At 31.9% G+C, this 27,862-nt stretch overlaps 1 protein-coding gene across 1 annotated transcript; it reads left to right on the plus strand.

The window, feature by feature from the left end:
* Window positions 1-327: 327 nt before the first annotated feature.
* Window positions 328-27,658, plus strand: LOC131853065 (uncharacterized). The gene is made up of 6 exons (XM_059203861.1): window positions 328-456; window positions 19,430-19,574; window positions 23,703-23,871; window positions 25,076-25,156; window positions 25,522-25,614; window positions 26,948-27,658. Exons 1-6 carry the CDS (start codon window positions 440-442, stop codon window positions 27,052-27,054), a joined length of 612 nt encoding a protein of 203 aa, XP_059059844.1. The 5' UTR covers window positions 328-439; the 3' UTR covers window positions 27,055-27,658.
* Window positions 27,659-27,862: the final 204 nt, after the last annotated feature.

The raw sequence follows: 27,862 nt of genomic DNA on the forward strand, positions 1-27,862 counted from the left end.
GCGAACGAAGTCGCGAGCACAGCTATATATATACCTATATGTACTCTTCTAGACTATTCACACATAGCGAATGCAACGTAATATAGGAAAGTAGCTAACAATACAATTTTTAAACAATACCGTTAGAACAATTTCCAAAAGCTACTGTTTAATACGCATATCACGAGGTTTGTCACAACAGGATTTACTCTATTTCGATGAGCGAAGATCGCTATGTGCTTGTGCGGCTGCTCGGCGCGTGCGGCATACCAAATTTTGATGACGATTGTGGTTAGGAACGGCCGGACGGAACGTTAGTTTAAGAACGGCCAGGTTCGCCTCGAGCAATGGCGCCTGCACTGGTCTCAGAACAACCGTGGCCTCCGACCGCTTTGGACCTGCTCACCCGCAACTCGGAGAAAGGACTTACGAATAGTGCATTACAACTTCCCAACACAACATGAAAATATTACCCTTGTAAGTAGCAACATATAAATTTTTATTTATATATCTATAATTAATTATTAATAAATTGTTCATTGTTCAACTGAACACGTTTCCATTGTTGAGGACTAAAAAGCTACAATTGCTCTGCGACTGTATTTGCGATAGTTATAATAACTTATTTACTATTTTTTTTTTGTTATAAACAATAGAAAGAACAATAACACACTATCATTACAAATATAATTAATTCTATACATTTTTTATTATTTCGCAAGGCGATTAATAATCAATTAATATACTACGCGTTGATATCAGTTTTATAATCCTACTTTAATAAATAAATAGGTACTTAATATAAGGGTATACATATAATTTACGGAATATGTTTTGTAAATGCAATATTAATGATATTCTACGTCATATAAGAACATAGCAATGCGTATAAAAAATATTTGCCTTTCTAATGTCATTCTTGACGCCAGAGGTGTCGCAGGAGTGACATACTATACATACTGATACAAATATTATTTATCGCCTGCGATTGGGTCAATCGTATATTAATAATAATTCTAACTCGACTACCAACATCCATATTTTGTTGATTATTTAGAAATTATCCAGCACTGGCATGGACTTAGGCAATTTAGAGCTACACACATCTTACGAATTTAATCCATCTACTTAACAAGTGAATTAATTATTTATATACTATATATAAAATTTTGCATTTCATAATACTTAAATCATAATAGCTCATTACAGAAACTATGTTCTGACCCAATAAACCAATTAATTTTAAAATTAATTGAGCGAGACATAGAACCGGTTCAAATCGGTCGGTCCCATGTTGAAAGTTAGATCGCGACCTATGATTAGGCAACGTAATGTTATGTAGGATGTATAGTTATAGAGATAGACGCGAGAGGAGCCAGGGCGGCTGTGTTGGTCATGGCAGCAAGACTGTATTATGTATAATATGTTACATAAAGGTACATACTTGCTAATATAATTGTTATAGAATATTTTGGTGTGGGTGTTTCCAATGTTTACAAAGAAAATAACCGAATTAATTTTTTTGGGGAGTAAAGTGGAAATTTTAAATAATTATCAAATATGTCTAAAATTATTAAATCGTTATAATTTCATATAGACTGCGTAGACAATGGACATGAGGTCAATGTAGTATGAAATGTCATTTTTTTCGTTTTATCACTCTTTCCTTCTTCCTGGCTTTTAGTTTAAAGTACCCATTACGACTGTATTTAATATTCGTATATAGAGCAGATAATTAAATAAACAATATTTAAATTGCATTATTGAGTGAGTACGTAAATTTTGTCTATAATCTTGCTTTGAAAACTTTTCGCTCAATATTAGAATGATTAATTATTGATGATTAACATTAATGATTAATAATGATTAATCAAAATTAGAATTACTCCTTATTATTAATTCTAATAATTTTAGCAAGAATAATTAAAATTGTCTTAACAAATATAGAGACATATATACAGACGTGGTAATACAATAACTGTGCCCTATGCTCGGAGTTGCATCACCCACAACAGAATTATGAAAGTTGCTTTATACCAATAACAATAGACATTTTATTACTAAACTAAGCTTTAACAACACATCATGAGGAGTTAAAGTTCATTGAGTTTGTTGTTATATATGTTATTCTGATGTATAAGCTATATTACTGTAATGTTTCATTAAAATCCGTTCAGTAGTTTTTGCGTGAAAGAGTAACAAACATCCATCCATACTCACAAACTTTCGTGTTTATAATCTTAATGGGATTGGATACTGCATATATATATTAACTAAATTAAAATGTGAATAGGTACTTATTAATTCGAAATATTCTAATGCAAAATTTTGAGATTATTAATTGAGATCTTAGATATATATATTCTAGTATAATATAATATTAATTCAGATTATATAAACTGTCGTTATTAAATTATTTCATGTGCAGGTTGGATGTTGATTCAGCTTATTTGTTATCCTCCGTACTACATCAATATAATTAGATATATATATATATATATTACTAGCTGATCCCGCGACTTCGTCTGCATGGAATTGAACTTTATTTTTCTAAAATAAAAGTAGCCTAAGTTACTTCTTACTACTAGCTACCTGCCAAAAAAAGTCCCGTCAAAATCGGTCCAGCCATTTCAGAGATTAGCAGGAACAAACAGACCGACAGACGGACAGACAAAAATTGTAAAAAATGTTATATTGATATATGTATGTACCGTATTTATATTCATATGCATGTAGCAAAATTTCAATATTACAAACAGACACTCCAATTTTATTTATAGGTAAAATTATATAAAGGTATAGATGGACGACACTATGTCTTATACTTTATATATATATTTTCTTTAGTTGTCTACTACTTTACAGATTGTTTCATTACGTACGTAGGAGTAAGGAACATAATTAAAAGGAGACGTGTTAAAATTCACATCTAAAATGAAATTTACCCAATATCTCCATTTTATTTTATTTTGTAATCTTATATTTCTGTATTATTTAATTTGTAAACTTTATTTCTATTTTTAAAATGTATCTCATATATGCTATGTGTTTGTAATTGTTGAATAAAGAACTTATCTATCTATCTATCTATCAATAAGACTAATAACATTCCTGTTGAACTATTGCAACGAATGATATTTCTTCATATTTAATGAATATATTAATAATTTATTCTATATATTTGTTAATACAATCATGCCCTTATGTTATTTATACTGTCGTAGAACTGAAGGTAAAATATGACCTTGTACTGACGTCAACTGAGGCTGTTTGCTTATCTACATTAATAGAATTGTAGCTTATATGATTATAATAACCATCACATTAATAGAACCTCTACAATATGTTTTACATCTTCTTTCTATCATTATTATTATTACATAGTATAAAACAAAGTCGCTGTCGTTGTCTGTCTGTCACTATGTATGCTTAAATCTTTAAAACTATGCAAAGGATTTTGAAGCGGTTTTTTTAATAGATAGAGTGATTTAAGAGGAACATTTATGTGTATATAATACATGTACAGCCATGCAAAGCTGGGGTGGGTAACTAGTATATAATAATTAAGTGTCACGTCGTTTGTCCGCGATGGACTCCTACACTACTGTACCGATTGCACATTTGATTTGAACATTGTGTGCAATTTGATCCAACTTGAAAGATAGGATAGCTTACATCTCAATTTATAGTCATAATATTATTTATGTAGGAATTTTGCCACCTACTGCGACTTCGTCCGCGTGGAATTCAACTGTACTTTTCTAAAATAAAGGAATTTTCTAAATTAAAAGTAGCCTAAGTTACTCCTTATTACAGCTACTTGCCAATAAAAGTCCCGTCAAAATCGGTCCAGCCATTTCAGAGATTAGCCGAAATAAACAGACAGACAGACAAAATTAATAAAAAATGTTATTTTGTTGTATGTGTGTCCCGTATTTTTACTCATATGCATATAGTAAAAAACGGTTATTTCAATATTACAAACAGACACTTCAATTTTATTTACATGTATAGATATAGATATAGGTATAGATAAGAATACTGATGTAATCAGACAGTAATGGTCGAATTTAAATACATAGAAAAAAAAACGCCAAAAACGAAATCAGGAGGATGTTAGAAGTGAAATAGGTTATCTGCTTGTTTGTCTGTTTGTAGGTATTATTATTGGAGTCTACTAATATAGATTTAGTTATAATATCAGATAATATATTTTCGGAGTCACTTTCTTGAGTAGTTAGTAAAATCTTTATTAAGTACTTAATTATAGGTATTTGAGAAAATAATTTATTCACTTTCGTCTATTTTATTATATTAAACCGGTGATTCCCAATTAGTGGTACAAGTACCCCAGGGGTACGTGAAGTTGCATCAAGGATTACCCCATCTACCTACCTATATATAGTGCGGCTATCAGTAAAACAAACATACACACACTCACAAACATTCAAATCATTGTAGGGGTAGAATGCACAGCGGCAGTAAATATAGTGAAATAAGAAAGTAAAATATATATATTTGGTAAAAGTAGCAAGCCTCACATACGATATGTCACTGGGAACCACTGGATTAGGAAATGTTTGGAGGAGAATCTCTTACTGAGATTTAATTCCAAATAAGTAGGTACTGAATTAGAACACCATGATCTCTCTTGTATGTATGCTGGTCGAATACCTTGTCATGTCATGATCATCACTATTATACATAGAGCATTGGCGACGGCTCAAATACCGGAAGTACTAGAGCCTAGTGACTTTGTCCGCGAAAACCAGCCTGACGGTATGACTCTCGTCCAAAACTCGGAAAATGTTTAGTATAGGATGCCAAGTGTGTGGATACATAGGGACCAAGTTATATGTCTGTATCGTCTTCTCATCGGCACGGCAGCAACACAGGCGTAATTTTAAAAAGACGAAAATATACGAATCTTGCCAGGTCGTATTGGTTTTTACCATTTGCCGTGGAGACGTTGGGGTCTTGGAGCCCGGAAGACATATATTTCAGCGCGGCTCGAGGTTGCTTGTGACCCGAGAGCTGGTAGCTACTTTGCCCAAAGGCTAAGTATGGCCATTCAAAGAGGCAACGCTGCCAGTATTTTGGGTACGCGGCCTCGATGTGCCGTTGGATTACAATGATTGTTTATATTAATGTATTATGTAAATTTCCTGATATAAATATAAAGAAAGTAGGTACTCTTTTATTTAAAAGATTTTTATACAAATTTTCGTTCGCTAATGTTCGATTGTTATCTCACCTACTTATATCTGGTAGGTACATATTTGAATCACTATGTTGTACCTTTACAAATGACGTTATCAATTGCTTACTCTCTAATTACATAAACTAGCTGATGCATAATAATAATTCAAATATCGTTTACGAATGATTATTATCATGATCATCATTTATTATTATAAATGATTATAAATGTAGTATCTGTTATCACGTATGGTCAGTCAGAAGCATAGTTAATTTTAGTCGCCCGGTTAAAAACAAAGACGCTACAGTTGAATCTGTTGTTGAGTAATTGAATTCAATTTGACAAGGAGTGAGTCAACTTCTTAAAGATATATGATTATAACAGATACCTCTAGCTATATATAGAAACGTCTTTTTTGATAATTAACACAACGCCATCTAGTCACATGGTAAGCAGAGCTTGTGTTATGCTCATTAGACAACTTATATGAATACATAGATATTTTTTTTGTAAGTACATACATAGTATACATTTGAAAACACCCAAACCGATAAACAATCATACCCATCAATACAAATGTTTACCTGATGTTTACCAGTAAAATGTTACCGAGTGAGGAATCGAACCGGCGACCGACTACCGAGGCCAACCGTTTATACTAATAGTATATATTATTATAACTTAAAGAAAACGTTTAATGATTACACATTTGTACCAGATTGCCTAGACCCCGATTTTTAATAAATTTATCATAATACAAACATATCATAACAAAATATGCATAATGAAATTACATAAAAATATAAAAAAGAAGGACATCAGAAAACTGCCAGCCTACTTTGTTAGGCAAATGTTTTGCAGGTTTCGTTGCCAACTGGTTAGTAACAAAAAGGCATGATTAAATATTAAAACTCCATTGAATATATTCCAATATATCATTTGTTCCGAACACAACAAACAGTTCCAGTAAAAAATTGTTCCCCTCCATTGACAGATCAAATGTAACTTTCACGAAGTTATGGAACCACAATCAAAATATAATTTTGTTTTATAGAACCACATCAAAATTCCTTTATTATTTCACATTTATATTTGTTGTTGAAAAGCACTGAATAAATATTTTTTCTTTCTTCTTTCTTCCTATAATAGATAGAGATATATAATAGGTAGAGTATACTTTCAAATTTGAAACTTTTTGTTGTAGTGTGTATCTATACTACTTACTTGCCCTCGTAAAATCGTAATAAAACTTATTTGGGAAAAAATATAGTTTCAGTTGAGTATTATTATGTATTCCGGTATTACAATAGAAATCAACATAGTTACAACAAAACAAGATCATTACATAGTATAAAATAAAGTTGCTATCGCTGTCTGTCTCTAAGTATGCTTAAATCTTTGAAACTACACAACGGATATTGAAGCATTTTTTAAATAGATAGAGTGATTCTAGAGGAAGGCTTATATATAATATATGTATCCCGGGCTAAACCAGGGCGAGTAGTAAAATGCAATGCAAAATTGTATACTGAGAATACAAAATTAGTAGGCAGTTATTTAGATTAACAAATTAAAGCCAGTGCTTTTTGATTTTGCAATGTACAAGCAGAACGACTGGCTATTCGTAACTAGTGATAATAAATGCAGTCCACTCTAGTTGTTGACCTCAATTAACAAAGATTTTAAATGTATTAAAATTCTGTACGATTTTGTACCGACTCTTTACACTAGTGCTACAAGTTTTTCGATTGCATATTGATGAATGAGTTAAACTCCAGTCAAATATATATTTTGTTACATTAATATCTATACATATAAATAAAATTGAAGTGTCTGTTTGTAATATTGCAATAACCGTTTTTTACTCCATACATATATACGGTACATACACCAGAATAACATTTTTTACAATTTTTGTCTCTCCGTCTGTCGGTCTGTTTGTTCCGGCTAATCTCTGAAATGGCTGGACCGGACCATTAAAATAAAACTGCATCAAAATCCGTTGCGTACTTTTGAAGATTTAAGCATATATAGGGACAGACAGCAAGAGATAATACTGATTCAAATTAAGTTACATAAAAAGTAAATATGACATGCTTTCTTTCTACTAACTTACTTACATTCGTATGCTATGGAGGTACAACGCCTACATGTAGGTACTTCTATATAGTAGATTCTGTATTGGCTCCAATGTGTATTTAAGTAGCAAAGGGATCTCAAGCTTATGACTTAAACTGTAGCTAGACATAAAAAAGTTAGTTGAAATAATATCCTTATAAATAAAGGAATACATGACAATGTTATGCTAACATTATTCTTGATTATCAAACTGAGCAGCTTGTTAAAACAAGCTACCGATTGAAAAAATACTATAAAATTACGCTATGCCTTGTCCCTGTATCTAAGGAATATCATACATATATATATAAATATAGTATAATAAGTACATCACGGTTTTTACTATATCTATATATGTTGGTTACTGCAATTACTAGCTGGGAAATAGTTACAATTACTGTACTAATGATATACCATAATCTTTTATCAAGAAAGCAATACTTGATAGTCTTTTAAAATAATAAACTACGTAATTTTTTTGGATGACCTCGTTGGTCTAGCGGTCTAGCACACCGCTTTACGACCGATGGTCGCGGTTCGATTCCTCGCACGGCACAAACATTTGTATTCATGAATATGATTGTTTGTATCGGTCTGGGTGTTTTCTCTGTATAATATGTATATATTTATAAAAAAATATCTATGTATATGTATCAGTTATCTAGTACCCATAACACAAGCTTTAGCTAGCTTAACTTGGGACTAGATGGTGCTGTGTGAATTGTCCTGAGATTATTATTATTATTATATACATATTATTATTTTATGAATCGGCCGTCCATTCTGTTCAAGTATCAAGACATGTCTTATTAACAAAAAATATCTATGTATATGTATCAGTTTCTAGTACCCATAACACAGGCTTTAGCTAGCTTAACTTGGGACTAGATGGTGCTGTGTGAATTGTCCTGAGATTATTATTATTATTACATATATACACATTATACATTATTATTATATGAATCGACCGTCCATTCTGTTCAAGTATCAAGACATGTCTTGTCTTGAGATTTACTACAACTAGAACAAACATTTTAATAAATAACCTACGCTGGGTCGGCATCTGCTGTAATGTGGTTTAAAGAAGATTTACATTAAATAACGTAAAACTCCACGCGGACGAAGTCGCAAGTACAGCTAGTAGCACATAAGAAACAAACAATCATATTCACGAATGTAAATGTTTGTTTCTTTTCCGGAATTGAACCCGCGACCATCGGAAGTAAGGTGCGCTAAACCACTAGACCACCGAGCCGTCAAATCATCATCATCATTTGCTTCTCCCTTATCCCATTTATGTATGGTCGGCGTAATATGCTTCTCTCTTCCATTCATCCCTGTTCGCAGTCATCTCGTTATTTACTCCCTTTCTTACCATATCATCTTTCACACAGTCCATCCATCTCTTTTCCGGCCTTCCTCTGCCCTTTTAACCATCCACATTCATATATAACACGTAGGGTATTACCTGATATTTTGTGTTGAATAAATCAATGGACAGATGAGTGTACCCTTAATAACAACTGTAACCAGTTTTAAAGGTCACACATTTGAGAGGAAAAATACATATGGATTTATTTCGTTCCATTAATTTATCCGAATAATACTTTAACATATTTAATAAGGTGGGTACGTGTTGGTCTACAGTAAGCAAATATTTATAAGATGATGAGGACAGAGAGACAAATATTATGTGATTTTTTCTGTCTTGCAAGTGTCATTAGTGAATGTAGGTATATTATTCTAGTCTTGGAACGGGTGAAATAGAAATAGAAATAATCTTTATTCAAAGAAAATTAATATAAGCACTTTTGAATAATCAAGTTTTTTTATTCTACCGCTTATTCGGAATGCAGATTCATCACAAGAAGAATAAGCAAGAAACTTGTGTGTTGCTCTTTTAAATAAATATTGATTTACTTATACTTAATTAATAACAAGGATTAGGCATGCGACAATCAACATAGAAACCGCTACGCACTTAATCTCTGTTCAATCTGATAACATTGTCAGCGCTATGAATTATAAGTTAGATATTTTCTACAAAAACATTATTAACATTTATAAATTCATCAATTTTATAATAAGCTTTTTTACAAAGAAAATATTTTAAGGGTAACTTGTATATTGCATATTAATATAATAAAAATCAGCACAACTAGTTCAATTAAAATTCTTAGACATCACATTTTATTCTATTCTACACTTAAATATCATATTTAAGTGTAGAATAGAATTACATTTCTTTAGGGGCGAGTGCAGGTGGCACTCCAAACCCGCGGAAGGACTTATGGAGCGGCTGAAGGCCAACTCCTGCCTGACGGATACGACTTTAGTCTGAGGTCACCGCTAGGGGTTCGAACCTCGGCTCGTAATATCGATCCCCGTTTGAATTGGACGGGGTGATCGATCGATCGGTAGAATGACATGTATGACATTCTATTTCTATTCATATTATATTCTACACTTAACTATGATATTTAAGTGTAGAATAGACTGTCATATTGTTATATAAATCGTATATTGTATATTCTATACTAGTTGACCCGTACAACTTCGTCTGCATTACACTTACTTGACATTCATCATTATATATCCAATTTACATAATATCTTATTAAATTATAGCCTATGTTACTTTAATGTATAAGCTATATTACTGTAAAGTTTCATCAAAATTCGTTGAGTAGTTTTTGCGTGAAAGAGTAACAAACTCCATTCATAATCACAAACTTTCGCGTTTATATTCGTAAGGTAACAATAAGTTTTGATGCACATCTTCCACTAGACAAAGGCGTGACTCTATACATATGAAGATGCGCTTAAACATACCCACCTACTTACCCAACCGCAGCGGCATTACATCGAACAAAATGTCTGAAACATTTGGTAATAAAACATTATTGCACAAGCAGACGATTGACATTTGCCTATAAGACTGAGCACTAACAAAAGTCACAGTTTATAGTTTCTTTATCGGCGACCTCTCATCTTGCATAATAATGAAATTGTAACTATTTTAGTGAATATTCAATCGAGTGTTGTTCTCATCATTATTATTACATAGTATAAAACAAACTCGCTGTCGCTGTCTGTCCCTATGTATGCTTAAATCTTTAAAACTACGCAACGGATTTTGAAGCGGTAATTTTTAATAGATAGAGCGATTCTAGAGGAAGGTTTCTATATATAATACATGTACACCGTGCGAAGTCGGGGCGAGTAGCTAGTCTATTATAATTGTTATGTACACGTCGTTACTCAACCATCGCATTGTTCTTTTAGCTGTGGGAAGGTCTATACAGGAAATCTTCTCATGACGGGTTGGTATGACTCAATTTATCGTGTGCAAATAGCAATATCTCGTAACTAATTTGATGTAATGGGATCGATGTGTTTTATTTTATTTTTTATTTATTTATTTAAATAACTTTAATGCACATCATACACATGTAAAAAGTACATATGGCGGACTTAACACCTAATGGCATTTTCTACCAGTCAACCATGAGTTGTGCAGAGATAAGTTGTTGGCGGTGCAAACAATATTATAATATTTTATAGAATATACATGAATAAATATATAAATATACACATGTAAATACATAAATATTCCTACAAATATACACAAAAATATATATATACAAAAATATACCATACACATAAATATATGACCAATAATCTGACAATGAAATAGTGATTACAGCCGACAGTCAAAGCATATTATAATAGATACAAAAATATATATATGATTCGCCTTGTAGTAAAAATGAAGAAACTTAATGCTAAAGAGAAAAATATATAAAAGATAATATATGATAATACACAAAATTATATGTTAAGATAATGGTTCCGCAATCTTCGCTTGAAAGAAATTTTACATGTTGAATTACGCTTTTTTCAGTTTAAATTACATTACAGCTCAGACACATACTTCATTTTTCTTTATATAATTATATATATTATTTATTTATTTAACTTCAATGCACACAATACAAAATATAGTACAATACATTTGGTGAACTTAACACTATGCGGCATTTGTACCAGTCAACCATAGCTGGTGCAGAGAATTATTGTTGGTGATACAAACATAATAAATGTTAAACAAAATGCAACAAAATATAAACAGGACGTTAAGTACAATATACATCTAAACAATATATATAATATTATATCATACATATATCATGTTATTTTCTTAATAATGCAGCGCCCACTAATCTCTGTTTACCTCATGGGAGAGGAGATTCGACTGGGAGAAAATGCCTTATGGTGTTAAGTCGCCATTTGCACCCTTAGTTTTTTGTGCATTAAAGTTTTAATAAATAAATAAATAGATACAAATGAATATACACATATATATAAAATAAACTTAAATATATACCACAAATCACATATTATATACTAAATAGTCTGACAGTCACAGAACTAAAGAGAGTACAAAAGAAAAAAAATGGAAGAAAGAGAATTGAAAGTGCAAGAGTTTATTGAGATAACATTCCCGTAGATTACGTTGAAAAAAAAATTATACTGTCTATTAAACCAGAAGTGTCAACCTTACTACTATATTTTTCATACAGATTGCTTATCAAAATTCAGACTGAGTCGATCATGTTCTACTAAGAGGAATTTACTGCCAATAATGAACAGATAAAATATTAAACACACGTCGTTATGTCATCTCCTTCATTTTGTCGTATCCGTCAGGCGGGAGTTGGTCTTCAGCTGCTCCATAAGTCCCTTCTAGGTTTGGAGTGCCATCTGCACTGGCCCCCTACCGTTCGAAGCTGTAAAGGCCAGTTGCGGCCAACAGCACTAGAGTAGTCCGAAAAAAAATACTAATTAATTCCAAATCAGCTCCGATTAAGCCCCAAAGTGCAGAGCCAGTTTGATGGCAGTGTCACTGCCGCATTGCACCACGAGGTCAGGCCACTTTTTGCCACTTCTGGTTTGTGTTCGACTGACCTTGCCGTGATTTGAGGTTACAATTCCACATTCAGTGCACCTATTAGTTACATGCTACACATTATCGCTCATATAGAAAGCAGCGCTGCTCCGACGTGACTTGCCGATCAATTTATTATTTCTACTTTTAAATTTGCACCTGTCGTTTACGGGACATAATTACGAAATATTTTTTAAATGATAAATTGACTTTTATAATATTTAGTAGTTATAAACAACACGTGAAGTATACACTGCTTATTTTCGTATTTATTTTATTTATTCGAGATTATTTTATTATACCCGAAATGTAATAAAACTTAAATAAATTATTATTGCTTATAGAAAAAATATATTAGAAGAAAGAAAGAAAGAAAGAAAGAAAAAATATTATTATTTAAATTATTAAAATATTATTTTCAATTGAGTTTCTTACCAGTTCTCAGTTGAATCGGTCTACTGAACTGGACGGTAGGGGAAAAAAATTAATATAAAAAACTTGACTTTCATAAGGGGCTTTATTGTTTATTTAGGTAATACAATTTTACTACATTCTATATTCAGTTGTTTAAGACTTTTAAAGCTTAAATATGTCTGTGCCAGGAGACTCCACTCTTCCATAGCTTATGTCATAACCCTTGAAAAATGTTTCTAATTCATTTTTTTATATTTATTTATATTATATAATTCAATTTTAAAGGCATACATTATAGGAGTATAACTGTGAATGAAGAAATTATTTTAGATTTGATTTATAAAAGATATATGGACAAGTAGTAATGTACTTAATAGATATAACCCCAAGGTTTAGTTTGGTTTTTAGTCAACATATAAACCTCCTACAAATATAACTATTAGTGGATGGCAAAGACTTAAAAAGTTAGCATCCAGTCTTTTCCGTCAATTGCTCTTTCCCAAATGTGGGTCAGCATCAGCGAAGTGATATAAACATCTCTGTGTGATTTTTTTGTACATCATTTATTGTCTTCTATTACATAATTCTGTAGACAGTAATAAATGATATCGCAACAGTTCTTAGGTATGTGTACAGGAGTAATTGTAATACCTTCTAAATCGTGATTGTATGTAGCATTTAAACGCCAATGTACCTATTCTTTGTGTAAGTGCGTCGCTCCATCGAAAATTATATAAGAATATAATAGAAATTCCTTTATTCAAATAAACTTGCTTTAAGTCCTTGTAAATACTTATAACATTTTTTAATCTACCGCTCATTCTCAAAGCTATTTCATCACTAGAAGAACGAGCATAAAAATAGCTCTTTTAAATAATCATTGTAAGTTTATATATTTCAAGTGATAACGATATCACTAATTTATTAGAGTCAAATATAAATACACAGTAAGATTAGATCAGTCGTAGTGATTAGAGCAGACCAGTCCCTCAATCAGCACTTGTTGACGAGTATGTCGTATGAGCCAGCCATCACTGCGCTCTACCATATTTTAGGGAGCCCAATGACCCGGCCCACCACGCCGCCACATGTCTGGACATTTAGTGAGCATGACTACTCATTCCAATTGACCGCATCATCTATACATATAAATAAAATTGGAGTGTCTGTTTGTAATATTGAAATAACAGAGTTTTTTACTGTATATGCATATGAACATAAATACAATACATACACCAAAATAACATTTTTTTTAATTTCTATCTGTCTGTTTGTTCCGACTAATCTCTGTAATTGCTGGACCGGTTTTGACGGCATGTAGTTGATGTAATAAGGAGTAACTTAGGCTACTTTTATTTTAGAGAATAAAGTTAAATTCCACACGGACAAATTTGCGAGTACAGCTAGTAGCTATATAAAATAGAGAAAGCCAAGGAAACTGGTAGTTTCGGAAGCGGATACGGAACTATCACTATCAGACGAACGGACAGTCGCCTCGCCCTGTCACGTATATATGTAGCTGCTAATTGACCCTCTATAAAACAGGTTGACATTTCAGGGTCGAACCTGTTCTCAGACGGAGTGCTCGCATTTACATCATATACAGTTGAATCCGTTTATAATGATATCGAAAGGAAGAAATTGAGTGTTTTATAAAAAATCTTTGTTATGTCAGTATGTATGTAATTAAGTATTTTAATAGAGAAATATAGTAACTACATGTGTATATGTACATATTAAATGAAAATAAAAATTGCACGTAATCACTATATTGTAGACATACAACTGTATTTTTTAATAGAATAGAATAGAAAATCATTTATTCAAATAAACTTCATTTAAACAGTTTTGAATAGTCATAACACTAGAAGTAATGTGTAATTTTTGTCTGCTTTTGTTTGTGCGGTCATTATAACCGGACATAATTTATTAAAAATCGATCTTAATAAGCGACATATCACTGACAATTTTATATGAAAACCAAATTTCGTAGTCTAATTACTTCACTATAATCGGTTGGTCATAGGCGTAGTCGTAATATACGGATTCTACTATTGTTTTCTACTTGACGGCCTCGGTGGTCTAGCAGTCTAGCACACCGCTTTACGACCGATGGTCGCGGGTTCGATTCCTCGCACGGCACAAACATTTGTATTCATGAGTATGATTGTTTGTATCGCTCTGGGTATTTTCTATGTATAATATGTATGTATTTACGAAAAAAAAATTATCTATGTATTTGTATCAGTTGTCTAGTACCCATAACACAAGCTTTAGTTAGCTTAACTTGGGTCTAGATGGCGCTGTGTGAATTGTCCTGAGATTATTATTATTATTATTACTGTAGCTACATGTGATGAAAAATGTAAATGTAATAAAAGAGCAACACGCAAGTTTCTTGCTCGTTCTTCTTGTGATGACACCTTTCCGAATGAGCGGTAGATTAAAAAAATATAATGACTATTCAATGTAAGTTTATTTTTTAATAAATGATTTTCTTTTCTATTCTATTCTATTCTAATGAATGCATATTAATAATGCAAACTTTATTAAAGTTTATCAGTTTCCAATGTAATAGATAATCTCAGGATGCATCTGCAATTGTCTTATATATATAATTCTCGTGTTACAATGTTGGTTATCACACTCCTCCGAAACGGTAGGACTGATTTTTATGAAATTTTATTGCATAGTAGGTCTGACAATCGCCTACTATCTTATTCTCATGACTCTAAGATAACGGTCGTCCACTACTAACATTGTTTTTTATTTTTGGACATAAAATATTTTTTTTTTTCCCAAACCCAAATAATTTTTTTTTTTAACCCCAAATTTTCACCCTTCTACCCTCAACCTATATTTTTTTAATAACGATTTTAATTTATATGGCAAAACAACGTTTGCGGGGTTTTAAAACAGAAATATAAATTCACACACAAAGTTTATTTCGTGTCGCCAGATTTGAACTGATGACCTCGGTTTAGTATTATATACCCTGAATTAAAGCTTAGACAGCCACAACATTCGATATAATCGTATAATTATAATGATGTTGTGGCATTTGTAAAGAGCGAGGGTAGAATTTCTTATCTTCTGTTTTTCTTGGCTTCAACTACTTTTAAAATAGATTTGACATATCACAAGGGTCTGCAAATACCATACGTGAATAAAGCTATTTTAATTTTAAACGGAACATGGTGGATGTTTGCACTAATTAATATGGATTCCGCCCAGCCTCTGTCCACGCTCCCAACCACCCCCCGCCCTGCACCCCATGGGGGGATGAAGTGTGGAGGTGAGCCGCGCCGTCTGGAAAGCGCCATAGCCATAATCAATATACTCCATCTCGCTCATACAGTTTAAGTCCTAGGTAAAATATAGTGCCTATGTAATTTAGGATTGTATGTGTGCATAACTCAATCGATGTTGCCTGCCCCACTCGTACGGATGAAGTTCTAGTTGAACGTTGGTGTCTATGTAATTTACTGCATGTGTGCAGAATACAGGATGTTTTCTAGATTTCATACATTTATTTAATATTGTACTTATTTACAGTATTTATTACGATTTGGTATGGAGAGAATATGTACCTTTCTTCAAAATTCAAAATTCAAAAATCATTTGTTCATGTAGGACATTTTAGCCGCTTAGGTATGAACGTCAAATTTTTACATTATAATTTTATTTTTTCCCTACCGTCAAAATCATTTGACGAAATTATTTTGGGTACTTTCATAAGTCTTACCTATATATAAACAGATTCAATATAAAATAAATAAAGTAGTAATAATAATAAATAAAAAAGTAATTCAATTGAGTTTCTTGCCAGTTCTTCTCAATTGGATCTATATACCGAACTGGATGGTAGGGAAAAAAAATTATAATGTAAAACCTTGACGTTCATAAGCGGCTAAAATGTCCGACATGAATAAATGATTTTTGAATTTTCAATTAAGAATATTTTCTTAAAAGCCAGTTTATTTATATTGTGTACTTATATAGGTGTCTATGTCTGACATTAAATAAAAAACCCGTGCATGAAGGAGTATTGACATGCACGTTTGTCATTCAGTGCTTAGTGAGTAATAGGGTTTGCTCAATAAATATGATATATTTAGCCTTTGGTATCTTATTGTAATTTTTTATACCCATTTCCATAAAAGACCCATAGACTTTTCCAAACGATACTTAGGATCAGCAAGTTTGTCTTAAAATCTAGTGTTAATGTTATGTATAAATTACAAGACAGTCATACCACATGCAGTAGTCAAAGTTTTCAACGCCACAGTGAAGACAAACACTTGCCATATCATATATATATATATATATATGTATATATATACAGCAATGTGTGGCCGGGTCTGTTAGTATTATATTTATATATGTATATGTTTACAGGTAGATTAGGTTCTAATTTTGCAATTGTAATCTATACATCTATATATATACATAAAATTGGAGTGTCTATTTGTAATATTGAAATAACATTTTTTACTATTTTTGTTTGTCTCTCTATTTGTTCCGGCTAATCTCTGAAATGGCTAGACCGATTTTGACGGGACTTCTCTTGGCAGGTAGCTGATGTAATAAGGAGTAACTTAAGCTACTTTTATTTTAGAAAAATAAAATAATATTCCACGCGGATGAAGTCTCCAATTTTATTTATATGTATAGATTTTTATAGCCATTATATGTCTCATGTCAGTAGATGCTCGCATTTGGTAAGATATTTAGTAATACAATATGATGATTGTATTGACTTTGTAGAATTTCTGTAACTAATTTTAAACGTTATGAAATAATTTGCCATTCCAATCCATTACTCATGTTTTAAATGGTATACGCATATCGAACTCGTTTGTATGTACTCATCTCATAAATAGATCGTCATTTGACCTTTCCTTAATATCATTCATACCTTTTTGTATATATATACAATAATTATTGTATGCTATCTGTACCTGCGACTTCGTCCGCGTGGAATATAACATTATTTTTCTAAAATAAAAGCCTAAATTACTCCTTATTACATCAGCTATCTGCCATAAAAGCCCCATCAAAATCGGTCCAGCCATTTCAAAGATTAGCTGGAACAAAGAGACCGACAGACAGACAGACAAAAATCGTAAAAATGTTATTTTGGTGTATGTACCATATTTATATTCATATGCAAGTAATTGAAAACGGTTATTTCAGTATTACAAACAGACACTCCAATTTTATTTATATGTATCGATAAAATAACCACAAAACCTATATTATAGACTATCTTTTGTGATGTCGTGATATATATATATCACGACATTGACACGACACGACATATATATTAAATTTCATTACGATCCGTTTAGTCGTTTAATCTTAAAAAGGCGTACAGGTGTGCATTTATTATTAACTAGCAGTACCGTAAAGTATCATCAAAATCTGTTCAGTAGTAATTGCGTGAAAGACGTAACAATCATTCATTCATTTATCTATCCATACTTCATTTTTCGCATTTATAATATTATATAATAAGATGTTTTTTTTATTATTTGTTAGGTACAACCGTTTTTAGCTTAGATTATTTCTGGAAGATGTGCCGTTCTTAGTATTTTTACTTTACGACCAGTGGAACCCCGAATATGTGACTCACGGACGAATGTGTGTGCAGATAATTTAACTAATTTAATACAATAGATTTGTCAAAGCAAATAATTAATAATTGACGACCTCGGTGCTCTAGCGGTCTAGCATACCGCTTTACGACCGATGGTCGCGGGTTCGATTCCTCGCACGGCACAAACATTTGTATTCATGAGTATGATTGTTTGTATCGGTCTGGGTATTTTCTATGTATAATATGTATGATTTACGAAAAAAAAAAAATTATCTATGTATTTGTATCAGTTGTCTAGGACCCTTAACACGAGCTTTAGCTAGCTTAACTTGGGTCTAGATGGCGCTGTGTGAATTGTCCTGAGATTATTATTAATATTTTCCCAAAAATGTATTATTATTATTATTATTATTAACTGTCGCTGAGTGTAAAGTACTGCTATTTTACAAGTTTTATACTATAGTATATTAAAACTTGAATATCTAGTTTGCGTTATGTAATTTAGAACATTATATTACTGTGTTAGTGTGATTAGAATTGGACTGTTTTTTATAATATTACAAACGATACCTAGCATATAGAAATAGAAATAATCTTTATTCAAATAAACTTAATGTAAGCACTTTTGAATTATTTAATCATATTTTTTATTCTACCACTCATTTGGAAAGCAAACTCATCACGAGCAGAATGAGTAAGCAACTTGTGTGTTGCTCTTTTAAATAAATGTGGTTTAAAGAAGATTTACATTAAATAAAGTTAAACTGCACGCGGACGAAGTCGCGAGTACAGCTAGTAGTACATAAGAAACAAACAATCATACTCATGAATGTAGATGTTTGTTTCTTTTCCGGAATTGAACTCGCGACCACCGGAAGTAAGGTGCGCTAAACCACTAGACCACCGAGGCCGTCAAATCATCATCATCATCATCATCATCATCATCATTTGCTTCTTCCTTATCCCATTTATTTGTGGTCGGCGTAATATGTTTTTCGCTTCCATTCATCCCTGTTCGCAGTCATCGCGTTATTTACTTCCTTTCTTACCATATCATCTTTCACACAGTCCATCCATCTCTTTTTCGGCCTTCCACTGCCCTTATAACCATCCACATTCATTACTTAAAATATAGGTAGTAATTTATTACATGCATAATTATTATGTTTCAGGATAGTGCTATTAGCATGTGTGGCCTGGACGAATGCTCGGCCGCAAGATGATGGAGAGGCGAGGGCTGCTCCATCCAGAGGGCTGCTTAAACGAGGTCTAGCTAAGGGCAAACAGACTACAACAACCACCACTCAAGCACCACAGGTAACCATAAATCTTTTTTTTAATACAACTATGTTTGCAAACAGGCATACGGCCCATCGGATGGTAAATGGTTACCGTAGCCTATGAACGCCTGAAACATCAGAGTGTACGTGCGCGTTGCCGACCCTTAAGAAACCTTAATATACCCTTCTTGAAAAACCCCATGCTGTAGTCTCGTGAGAAAACCTCGGCAGGTAGTTCATTCCACAATCTAACTGTACGTTTATTATCAGATGAAAAAATTGAATATAGCTGCAATGTCGATGTAGCCTACATCCATCTGATTTTATTAATTAAACTCCCATTCATGAATTTTGACTTCCGTAGGTGTGTTTATTCTATTAATACTATAATAATTTAATAAAATAAAATAGTTTTTATTAATAATTACTAAAAAATTTTAAGTTAACACTAAAAAATTAAGTATTTTTTAGTAATAACATCGTTTAATGAGATTATTATTTATTCAATTAATCCAACAAAAATTAAGCCATCGACTCGTCATAATATTGCAGAATAATGATTACGATGTTGTTTTGTAGAGACGATGTATATTACAGATGATAATAAACTGACAATATGTATGTACATCAAAATATTGATCTTATATACTAAATGACAATAGGAAAATGTAAGGTGGGGTGACACAGTTTAGACACGGCAGTGCTTAGTATACAATATTGGATTTGTCTCAAGCATTACCTGCAAGAATATTCATTAAGATACAAATAAAAAATCTTATCTATTATTATACTGCAGTAATTTAAGTTTAACGTATGTATTATATAATATTCGGTTTGATAAAGTATTATCACGTTACATTTTGATTTAGTAACCGCTCGTACGCCTATGTGCCTGCGGTTTCTTAAGTGACGACACTATGATGTATGTAATATGTCTTATGTATGTAATGTATATAATATGTTTATTAAAATTATATTTATATAATAATATCCTGCTAGGATATAACATACTCTAGCAGGTTATTACTATATTAATATAATATTAATAAACACGAAATTTTGTAAATATCGATGTTAGTTACTCTTTCACGCAAGAACTACTGAACGGATTTTCATAAAATTTTGCAGTAATATAGCTATTGCATCAGAATTACACATAGGCTATATTTTATACTTACTGTACACGTGACTTCGTCCGCGTGGAATCTAACTTATTACATCACCAATTTTAGAGATTAGCCGGAACAAACAGACAGACAAAAATTGCAAAAAATGTTATTTTAGTGTATGTACCGTATTTATATTGATATGCATGTAGTAAAAAACGGTTATTTCAATATTACAAACAAACACTCCAATTTTAATTATATGTATAGGTTGAAATTAAACGCTGGTAAATCCGGGGGCACAGCTAGTATTCTATGAAATAAACCTATAAAATAATCACAGTTTATAATCTTGTTTAGCTGATAATAATCATATATACAGATGCTAATCATGTATAAAAATAAAAAAAACATTGTTAAAAAAATTAATTGATTAATTGAAATAAATAAAAAAATATATTGTTGTCATATAGCAAAAGTAAAATGTTCAACGACAAAAGTATTTAGCACTTTTTTATTAGACAAAAGAATCGTTAACCCGCGAAGTAACATTTCGAAATAATAGAAGTTATAGTAATTAATAATAGAATAATAGACGTTACTGAATTCAGTCAAACTGTATTACATCATCAACCTCTTCCTTGACGTTGTTTATAACACTTGTTGGTAGACTGTAGGTAGTGACTATATCATATGCGGCAACACCTTTCTGTCTACATTGATGTTAGGTTGGGTTACAAAGCGATTTCTCACGACGATACGCCGGATGGGGCGTAGCACTACGTAATAGTTCCTTACTCAATTATATTGCAGCCTTACGATGTCTAAATAAAGGAATTTATTAGAAATCTTTCCACAATAATTAAAAATGTAATATAAAATGTTACGTCATGCTACAAACACACTTTTTGAGTGAAATCTTAATGTAAGTATGAATGTTTGTTACTTTTTACGCAAAGACTATTAAACGGATTTTGATGAAACTTTACAATAATATAGCTTATGCATCAGAATAACCGATAGGCTATATTTTATATTGAAATTTAACACGGGTGAAACCAGTAATATAGATTATACATTAGAATAAGATATAGGCTATGCTTTATAAGGATATTATGTTAATTGGGTGAAATATAATGATAAATGTTGCAAACGAAGTTGCAGGAGTCAGCTAGTATATTCGTATTTAAAGATGTGAACGTACAAATTTTATTATATAACAGACTATGACATATGGTCTCTTTATGTGGTAGGTATATACTGTATAGACAAGTATAGGTAAATAAGCAGTTGTTTTTTGTTTATGACTATTACGGTGAAATCAGCTAATCAAGTTGTCTACTCACGTACATTCTGAATAATTTGTTAGTACGTTATGCTTTCAAAAAAAACGTGACTCGATTAAAAGATTAGCATTTATAATTGTAAACAATAGTTGTATATACATACCAGTTAGTATACAGAGATATAAAAGTAAAGTAAACTTAATAGAATAGAAGAAAAACCCGTAATACAAATAAACTTACTTTAAGCACTTTTGAATAGTTTTTATAATCTACCGCTCATTCGGAAAGCTGTCTCATCACAAGAAGAATAAGCAAGAAACTTGTGTGTAGCTCTTTGAAATAATCCTTGTAAGTTCACATTTTTCAAGTCGTATCGTGTGTCGTAACACACTATCAACTGACACTAATTTATTAAGGTATAAATTCACAATAAGATTAAATCAGTCGTAATGATTAGTGCAGACCAGTCCCTACAAGCAGCACTCGTTCACGAATATGACGTATATAATAACATAGTATAAAATAAAGTAGCTGTCCCTATGTATGCTTAAATCTTTAAAACTACGCAACAACTTTTGAAGTGATTTTTTTAAATAGATAGATAGATTCAAGAGGAAGGTTTATATGTATAATAAATGTACATCCGTGCGAAGCCAGGGTGTGTAGCTAGTAACGTATATAATTGACATTGTATTCAATGTAAAAAGATGTTACCTATATCGTATTCAAAAATCGAGTTTCGCAAATGAGCCGTGGTAATATACATTTGGTTCAAGGCGGTTGGGACGCGAGGTTGAGTCTCAGGTCACCTTCGGGTGACCTTTCCGAGACCTTCCTTTCCTCTGAAGAATTTCTACCTGCACGCATACGATGTCAGTAATCTGAGACATTCATACATTGAACCGCTTAAGTTCATTGAATTCACACATTCAATATAAATACAAATAATATATCTCAGGACAATTCACATGACGTTCACAACACATATCACATTTTTATTCAAGCTTATTATAAAATTGAAGAATTTATAAATAATAATAATGTTTTTGTAGAAAATATCTAACTTAAAATTCATAGCGCTGACCATTTTATCTGAATGAATAGAGATTGTCGTATACCTAGTCCTTGTTGTTAATTAAATATAAGTAAATCAATATTTATTTAAAAGAGCAACACACAAGTTTCTTCTTGTGATGAATCTGCATTCCGAATAAGCGGTAGAATAAAAAAACTTGACCATTCAAAAGTGCTTATATTAAGTTTATTTGAATAAAGATTATTTCTATTTAATTTAAATTCAAATTTAAAAGTCATTTATTTATGTAGGACATTGCAGCCGCTTACGAACGTAAAAATTAAAATATATTCTTATTTTAATTTTTACCCTACCGTCCGTACCGTAGCACTAATTTATTAAGGTCAAATATAAATTCACAATAAGATGAAATCAGTGGTTGTGATAAGAGCAGACCAGTCCCTACAAGCAGCACTCGTTCACGAATATGACGGATGAGCCAGCCATCACTGCGCTTGACCATATTTTAGGGAGCCCAATGACCCGGCCCACCACGCCGCCACATGTCTGGACATTTTAGTGAGCTTGACTACTTATTCCACTCGACCTCGCCGGTACTGATAATAGCGAAATTTAGCCAATATTATTACTGTGATGATGGCCACTAGACCAACTCTGTCAAATAGTTGGTAACTCTCTATAAAAGAATTTATATTTTTATCAGTATAGTCAATAAAATCGTGATTTTTAATTTATAGGAGGAAGAATACGATGAAGATTATGCGGAAGGAGAATCTGAGCCTTCAACGCAGGCGCCACCCTCGTCCACAGAAGGCAAGAAATTAATTGGTGGAGGAGTCCGACCTTTCAGAAGCAATACTGATTTGCTTGAGATCCTTAAAAGAAAGAGGGCGCAGGCGGCTGAAGGTATATACTTTGTTTGTTTTATTCCAAAACTAAAACAAAAGAATAAAGAATCCAATGTATTATAAGTAGGTCTATTACAGACTCTTATGATATGTCAAATATACCATCAGTTCGGAATGATATCGAGATAAGAAGAACTGACAAGAAACTCAGCTCGTATTCTTTTCAAATAAATGTTGAACATGTTTACAATAATTTAGATTCATTTTTAAATTCAAATTTGGGAGAATATAGTGACCTCTAGTATATGCTATTGCAAAAGCAAATAGTCTAACCAGTATTCGTACGAGTTCTCACAAGCAGCACCCGTTCACGAGTATGACGGACGAGCCAGTCATCTTTGATCTCAACCATATTAGAGGGGGCACATTGACCCGGCCCATTTCTTATAAGATATATCGTTTAAATGATTAAATAAGTAACAATTCAGTTAATTAACAAAGTAAACTGGTAATTGGAGGGGAAAGGATTGTTAGTAATGTGGATTATCTTATTGCTAACAATGTACAATGTCAGGTTGACCTCCACGCGGTTCCCCCTAGAAATCATCGTGATAAATTCTTGGTGAATTTGTCACAATGTGCTAACTGACCTGACCTCATGCTCATCTTATCATCCTCCACTGGTGCCCCGCCAGCGTAAACCGTTAGCGCAGGCGGGTACGCCATTCCATTATCATCTATAAAAAAAATAGTGATTTCGATAATAAAAGGTATAGGTATTTACTTCATAAAAAAAATTTGGACAATTGCGGTGTAGGTACAGTAACGTTGAAAAAATTGCTTACTTTCCTATATTTGATGTCAGTACCTAATGTTGTGACAGTAGAACGTAGCCAATTGTAAAAAGGAATAATTATTAATAATAATAAATAAATAACCCTGAACAATTAACACAGCTTCTTCTTCCGGGCTGCGATGATGATGATGATGAATTAACACAGCGCCATCTATAACCAGAGCTTGTGTTAAAGATACTAGACAACTGATATAAATACTTATATATTTAATACTCGTATGTGTACATAGAAAACACGCAGACCGATACAATCATATTCATGAATACAATGTTTGAACCGTGCCCGTACAGGAATCGAACCCGCGATCATCGGAAGTAAAGCGATGTACTAAACCACTAGACCATCGAGGTCAATAATATCATCCATACAAATAATCAATAAATTAATTAATTATTTTATTTCCAGCTAAACTGCACGGACAATCAAGCTCTGTTGCCGCCTCGTCACAGGATATCGTAACAGAAGCGCCTGCAAAATCTAGTTACAGTAAGTTCCATACATCTTTTTTGTTACAAACAGACAAAAAGAACATCACATTTTCATATGACGACCTTTATACCACTCTTTGTCATTCCGAACAACTAATGAGGGCGTTGATAAACTACGTGATGTGTTTTTTTGAATTTTTGTTCCAACAAGAAAAAAAAATTGCGTGATATTTGCCGAGACCCAAGACTTCAACGTTAGATTAGATGAGATTTGATTGGACCCCCTCCCGGCCTTAAACATGACACGTGTTTTATGGACGCCCCCTAATAGATCATGCTTCATATCCTGTATTTTCATTTACTCATTAGTTTTTTACAAAATATATTTTGATAAAGTATGTAATAAATATTTTTTGATTTAAGGTAAAAAGCGGTTCAACGGTCAACCAGCCAGAGAGAGTAATAATGAGGAGGCACCGGCAACCTCTAAACCTAGTAGAAATCGTTTTGGACGACGTAAGTTGCATGCAAAATATCTTAATATTAATTATATTTTCTATTATAAACGTGAAAGTTTATAAGTATGGAAGTTTGTTACTCTTTCACGCAAAACTACTGAACGGATTTTGATAAAACTTTACAGTAATATAGCTTATGCATCGGAATAACATGAGGCTATACTTTTTATTAAAATGTAGATTGTATATATTTAAATTCAACGCGATTACTGCTAGTAACCAAATATATTTCTCTGTGCTGTACCTTTTTCTATAATATTATCTGTTCATGTTCCTACAATACCCATACACTACCACTACTTCCCTTTAAAGAAAGTATTATCATCATCAATTTTTATGTTTACTTTGTTAGTGGTAGTTTAGAACTTAACTTAATGTGCTATCATCGTCGTTGATCGCATATTGTATTATTTTACTGATAAAGGCTATAACAGAATAGCAGAGAGGGTGGACTCACTGCCCGCACTGAGTTATAGACCGTTTTGTCTCCTTCATTAGTTTTAAATTATATACAACAATTATATTAGTTTTTGTTTGAGACTAATATAGATTATTTTTATTATGTATATAGGTACATTATTTCTCAGCTATAATTGTTTTTTTTAGAGACAAGGACGGATATTATTATTATTATTATCTGCTTCTTCCTTACCCCATTTCTCTGTGGTCGGCGTAATATATTTTTCTCTTCCATTCATCCCTGTTCGCAGTCATCTCTTTATTTACTCCCTTTCTTACCATATCATCTTACACACAGTTCATCCATCTCCTTTTCGGCCTTCCTCTGCCCTTATAACCACACATATATATGTAACAACTTCCTTAAAAATCTATCTGTTTATACAAATTATTGTACCTTATTTCACTTCTTTCAAATTATTTATTGTAGTGATAAAAGAAAGCCCTTTTCGTCTAACTTAAGGACAATTCATTAAGATCCGTTCTATATATAAGCTATTTAATCTAATTTAATAGTTTAGTCATTTAGTTTAATTGATATATTAAAGACATTTTTGTAAGCTATTAAATTATTATCTGTTACGGGAGATTTCCTGTTTTTTTTTGTTTCTGTTGAGATGAAAGATTACCCATGTCTGTCTTGGTTATACAATTTATCTTCACTTCAAACTTTATTGTTTACTCGTTAAAATCCGCCTTACTTTTGATGATCGCAACATTGTATTAGTCAGCGTTTGGAATTGATGAGGGATGTAATTATTCTTATTATATGTTAATTTTCATCATTTCCATGCAATATCATTACTATGTACATTTGCTTATATTAAATATTGGTGTTGTACCTATTTAATCAATCAACTTACTTTTTCCAGCTTCATTGAGATCTGCATCAGAGCCAGAGCCAGAAGAACAAAATGAACCAGCCGCTCCCCTTTCAAGAGGTGGCAGAACATTCCCAACAAGGCGAGGCAGCAACTAATATCTTCAATCTTCTTCAATATCACTTCGAAAATACTCTTTAGTATCCTATTGAGGATCCAATACAATATCAATAAGATATTCAATATAAATCTCTGGCGTATCGTTACAATTATTAAATAAGATAAGTAATAACTTAATTTATTTATCTTAGATCTTAAACCATTTAATTATCTGCCTGGTGCCTATAAAACACACTTTACAAATGTGACAAATAAATAGTATGTATTTAACATTACAGTAAGATGTTATGTTAAGTATTTATTGCAAGATATAAAAAGTGGCTGACATTTAAATCTCGTTTTTAAAAGTGTTATTCTCCAACTGGTTTATTAGTTGGAGATTATCTGACTATTTTTTGTAGAGGACATAATATTTGTTTTCATTATCATAGATTCTATATTAAAAGTGTGGATCACGATAAAAGTAAACCGAAACGATAACGCTATGAGACTTGTTTGATAAGAATGGTACCTATTTAGACTCCAGACAATTTGTATTTGTGAAAGAGAAATAGGTAGACCATGGCCATCGCATATACTGAATTGCCATCAGAAATGCTTGTCTATAAATTAGAAAGAATTTACACTTACTACTTTTGTAAATTATAAGTATTTTTATAATAAATATTTTTTATAATAAATCTTATCTTTTATTCACTGATGTATGTAAAAATGATAAAAAACTACTTTAATTATTTATATTCTTATAGTACTTTTTGCAGAATTACATATACTATTATTTAGTTGTAGTAGCAAATATGAAGAAATAAAATTACTTGATTTTTCTTACATAAAACTCAGATTATA

Source organism: Achroia grisella, unplaced genomic scaffold, assembly GCF_030625045.1.
Source record: "Achroia grisella isolate CSIRO2021 unplaced genomic scaffold, CSIRO_AGI_Agris_v1 utg874, whole genome shotgun sequence".
Lineage (NCBI taxonomy): Eukaryota > Metazoa > Arthropoda > Insecta > Lepidoptera > Pyralidae > Achroia > Achroia grisella.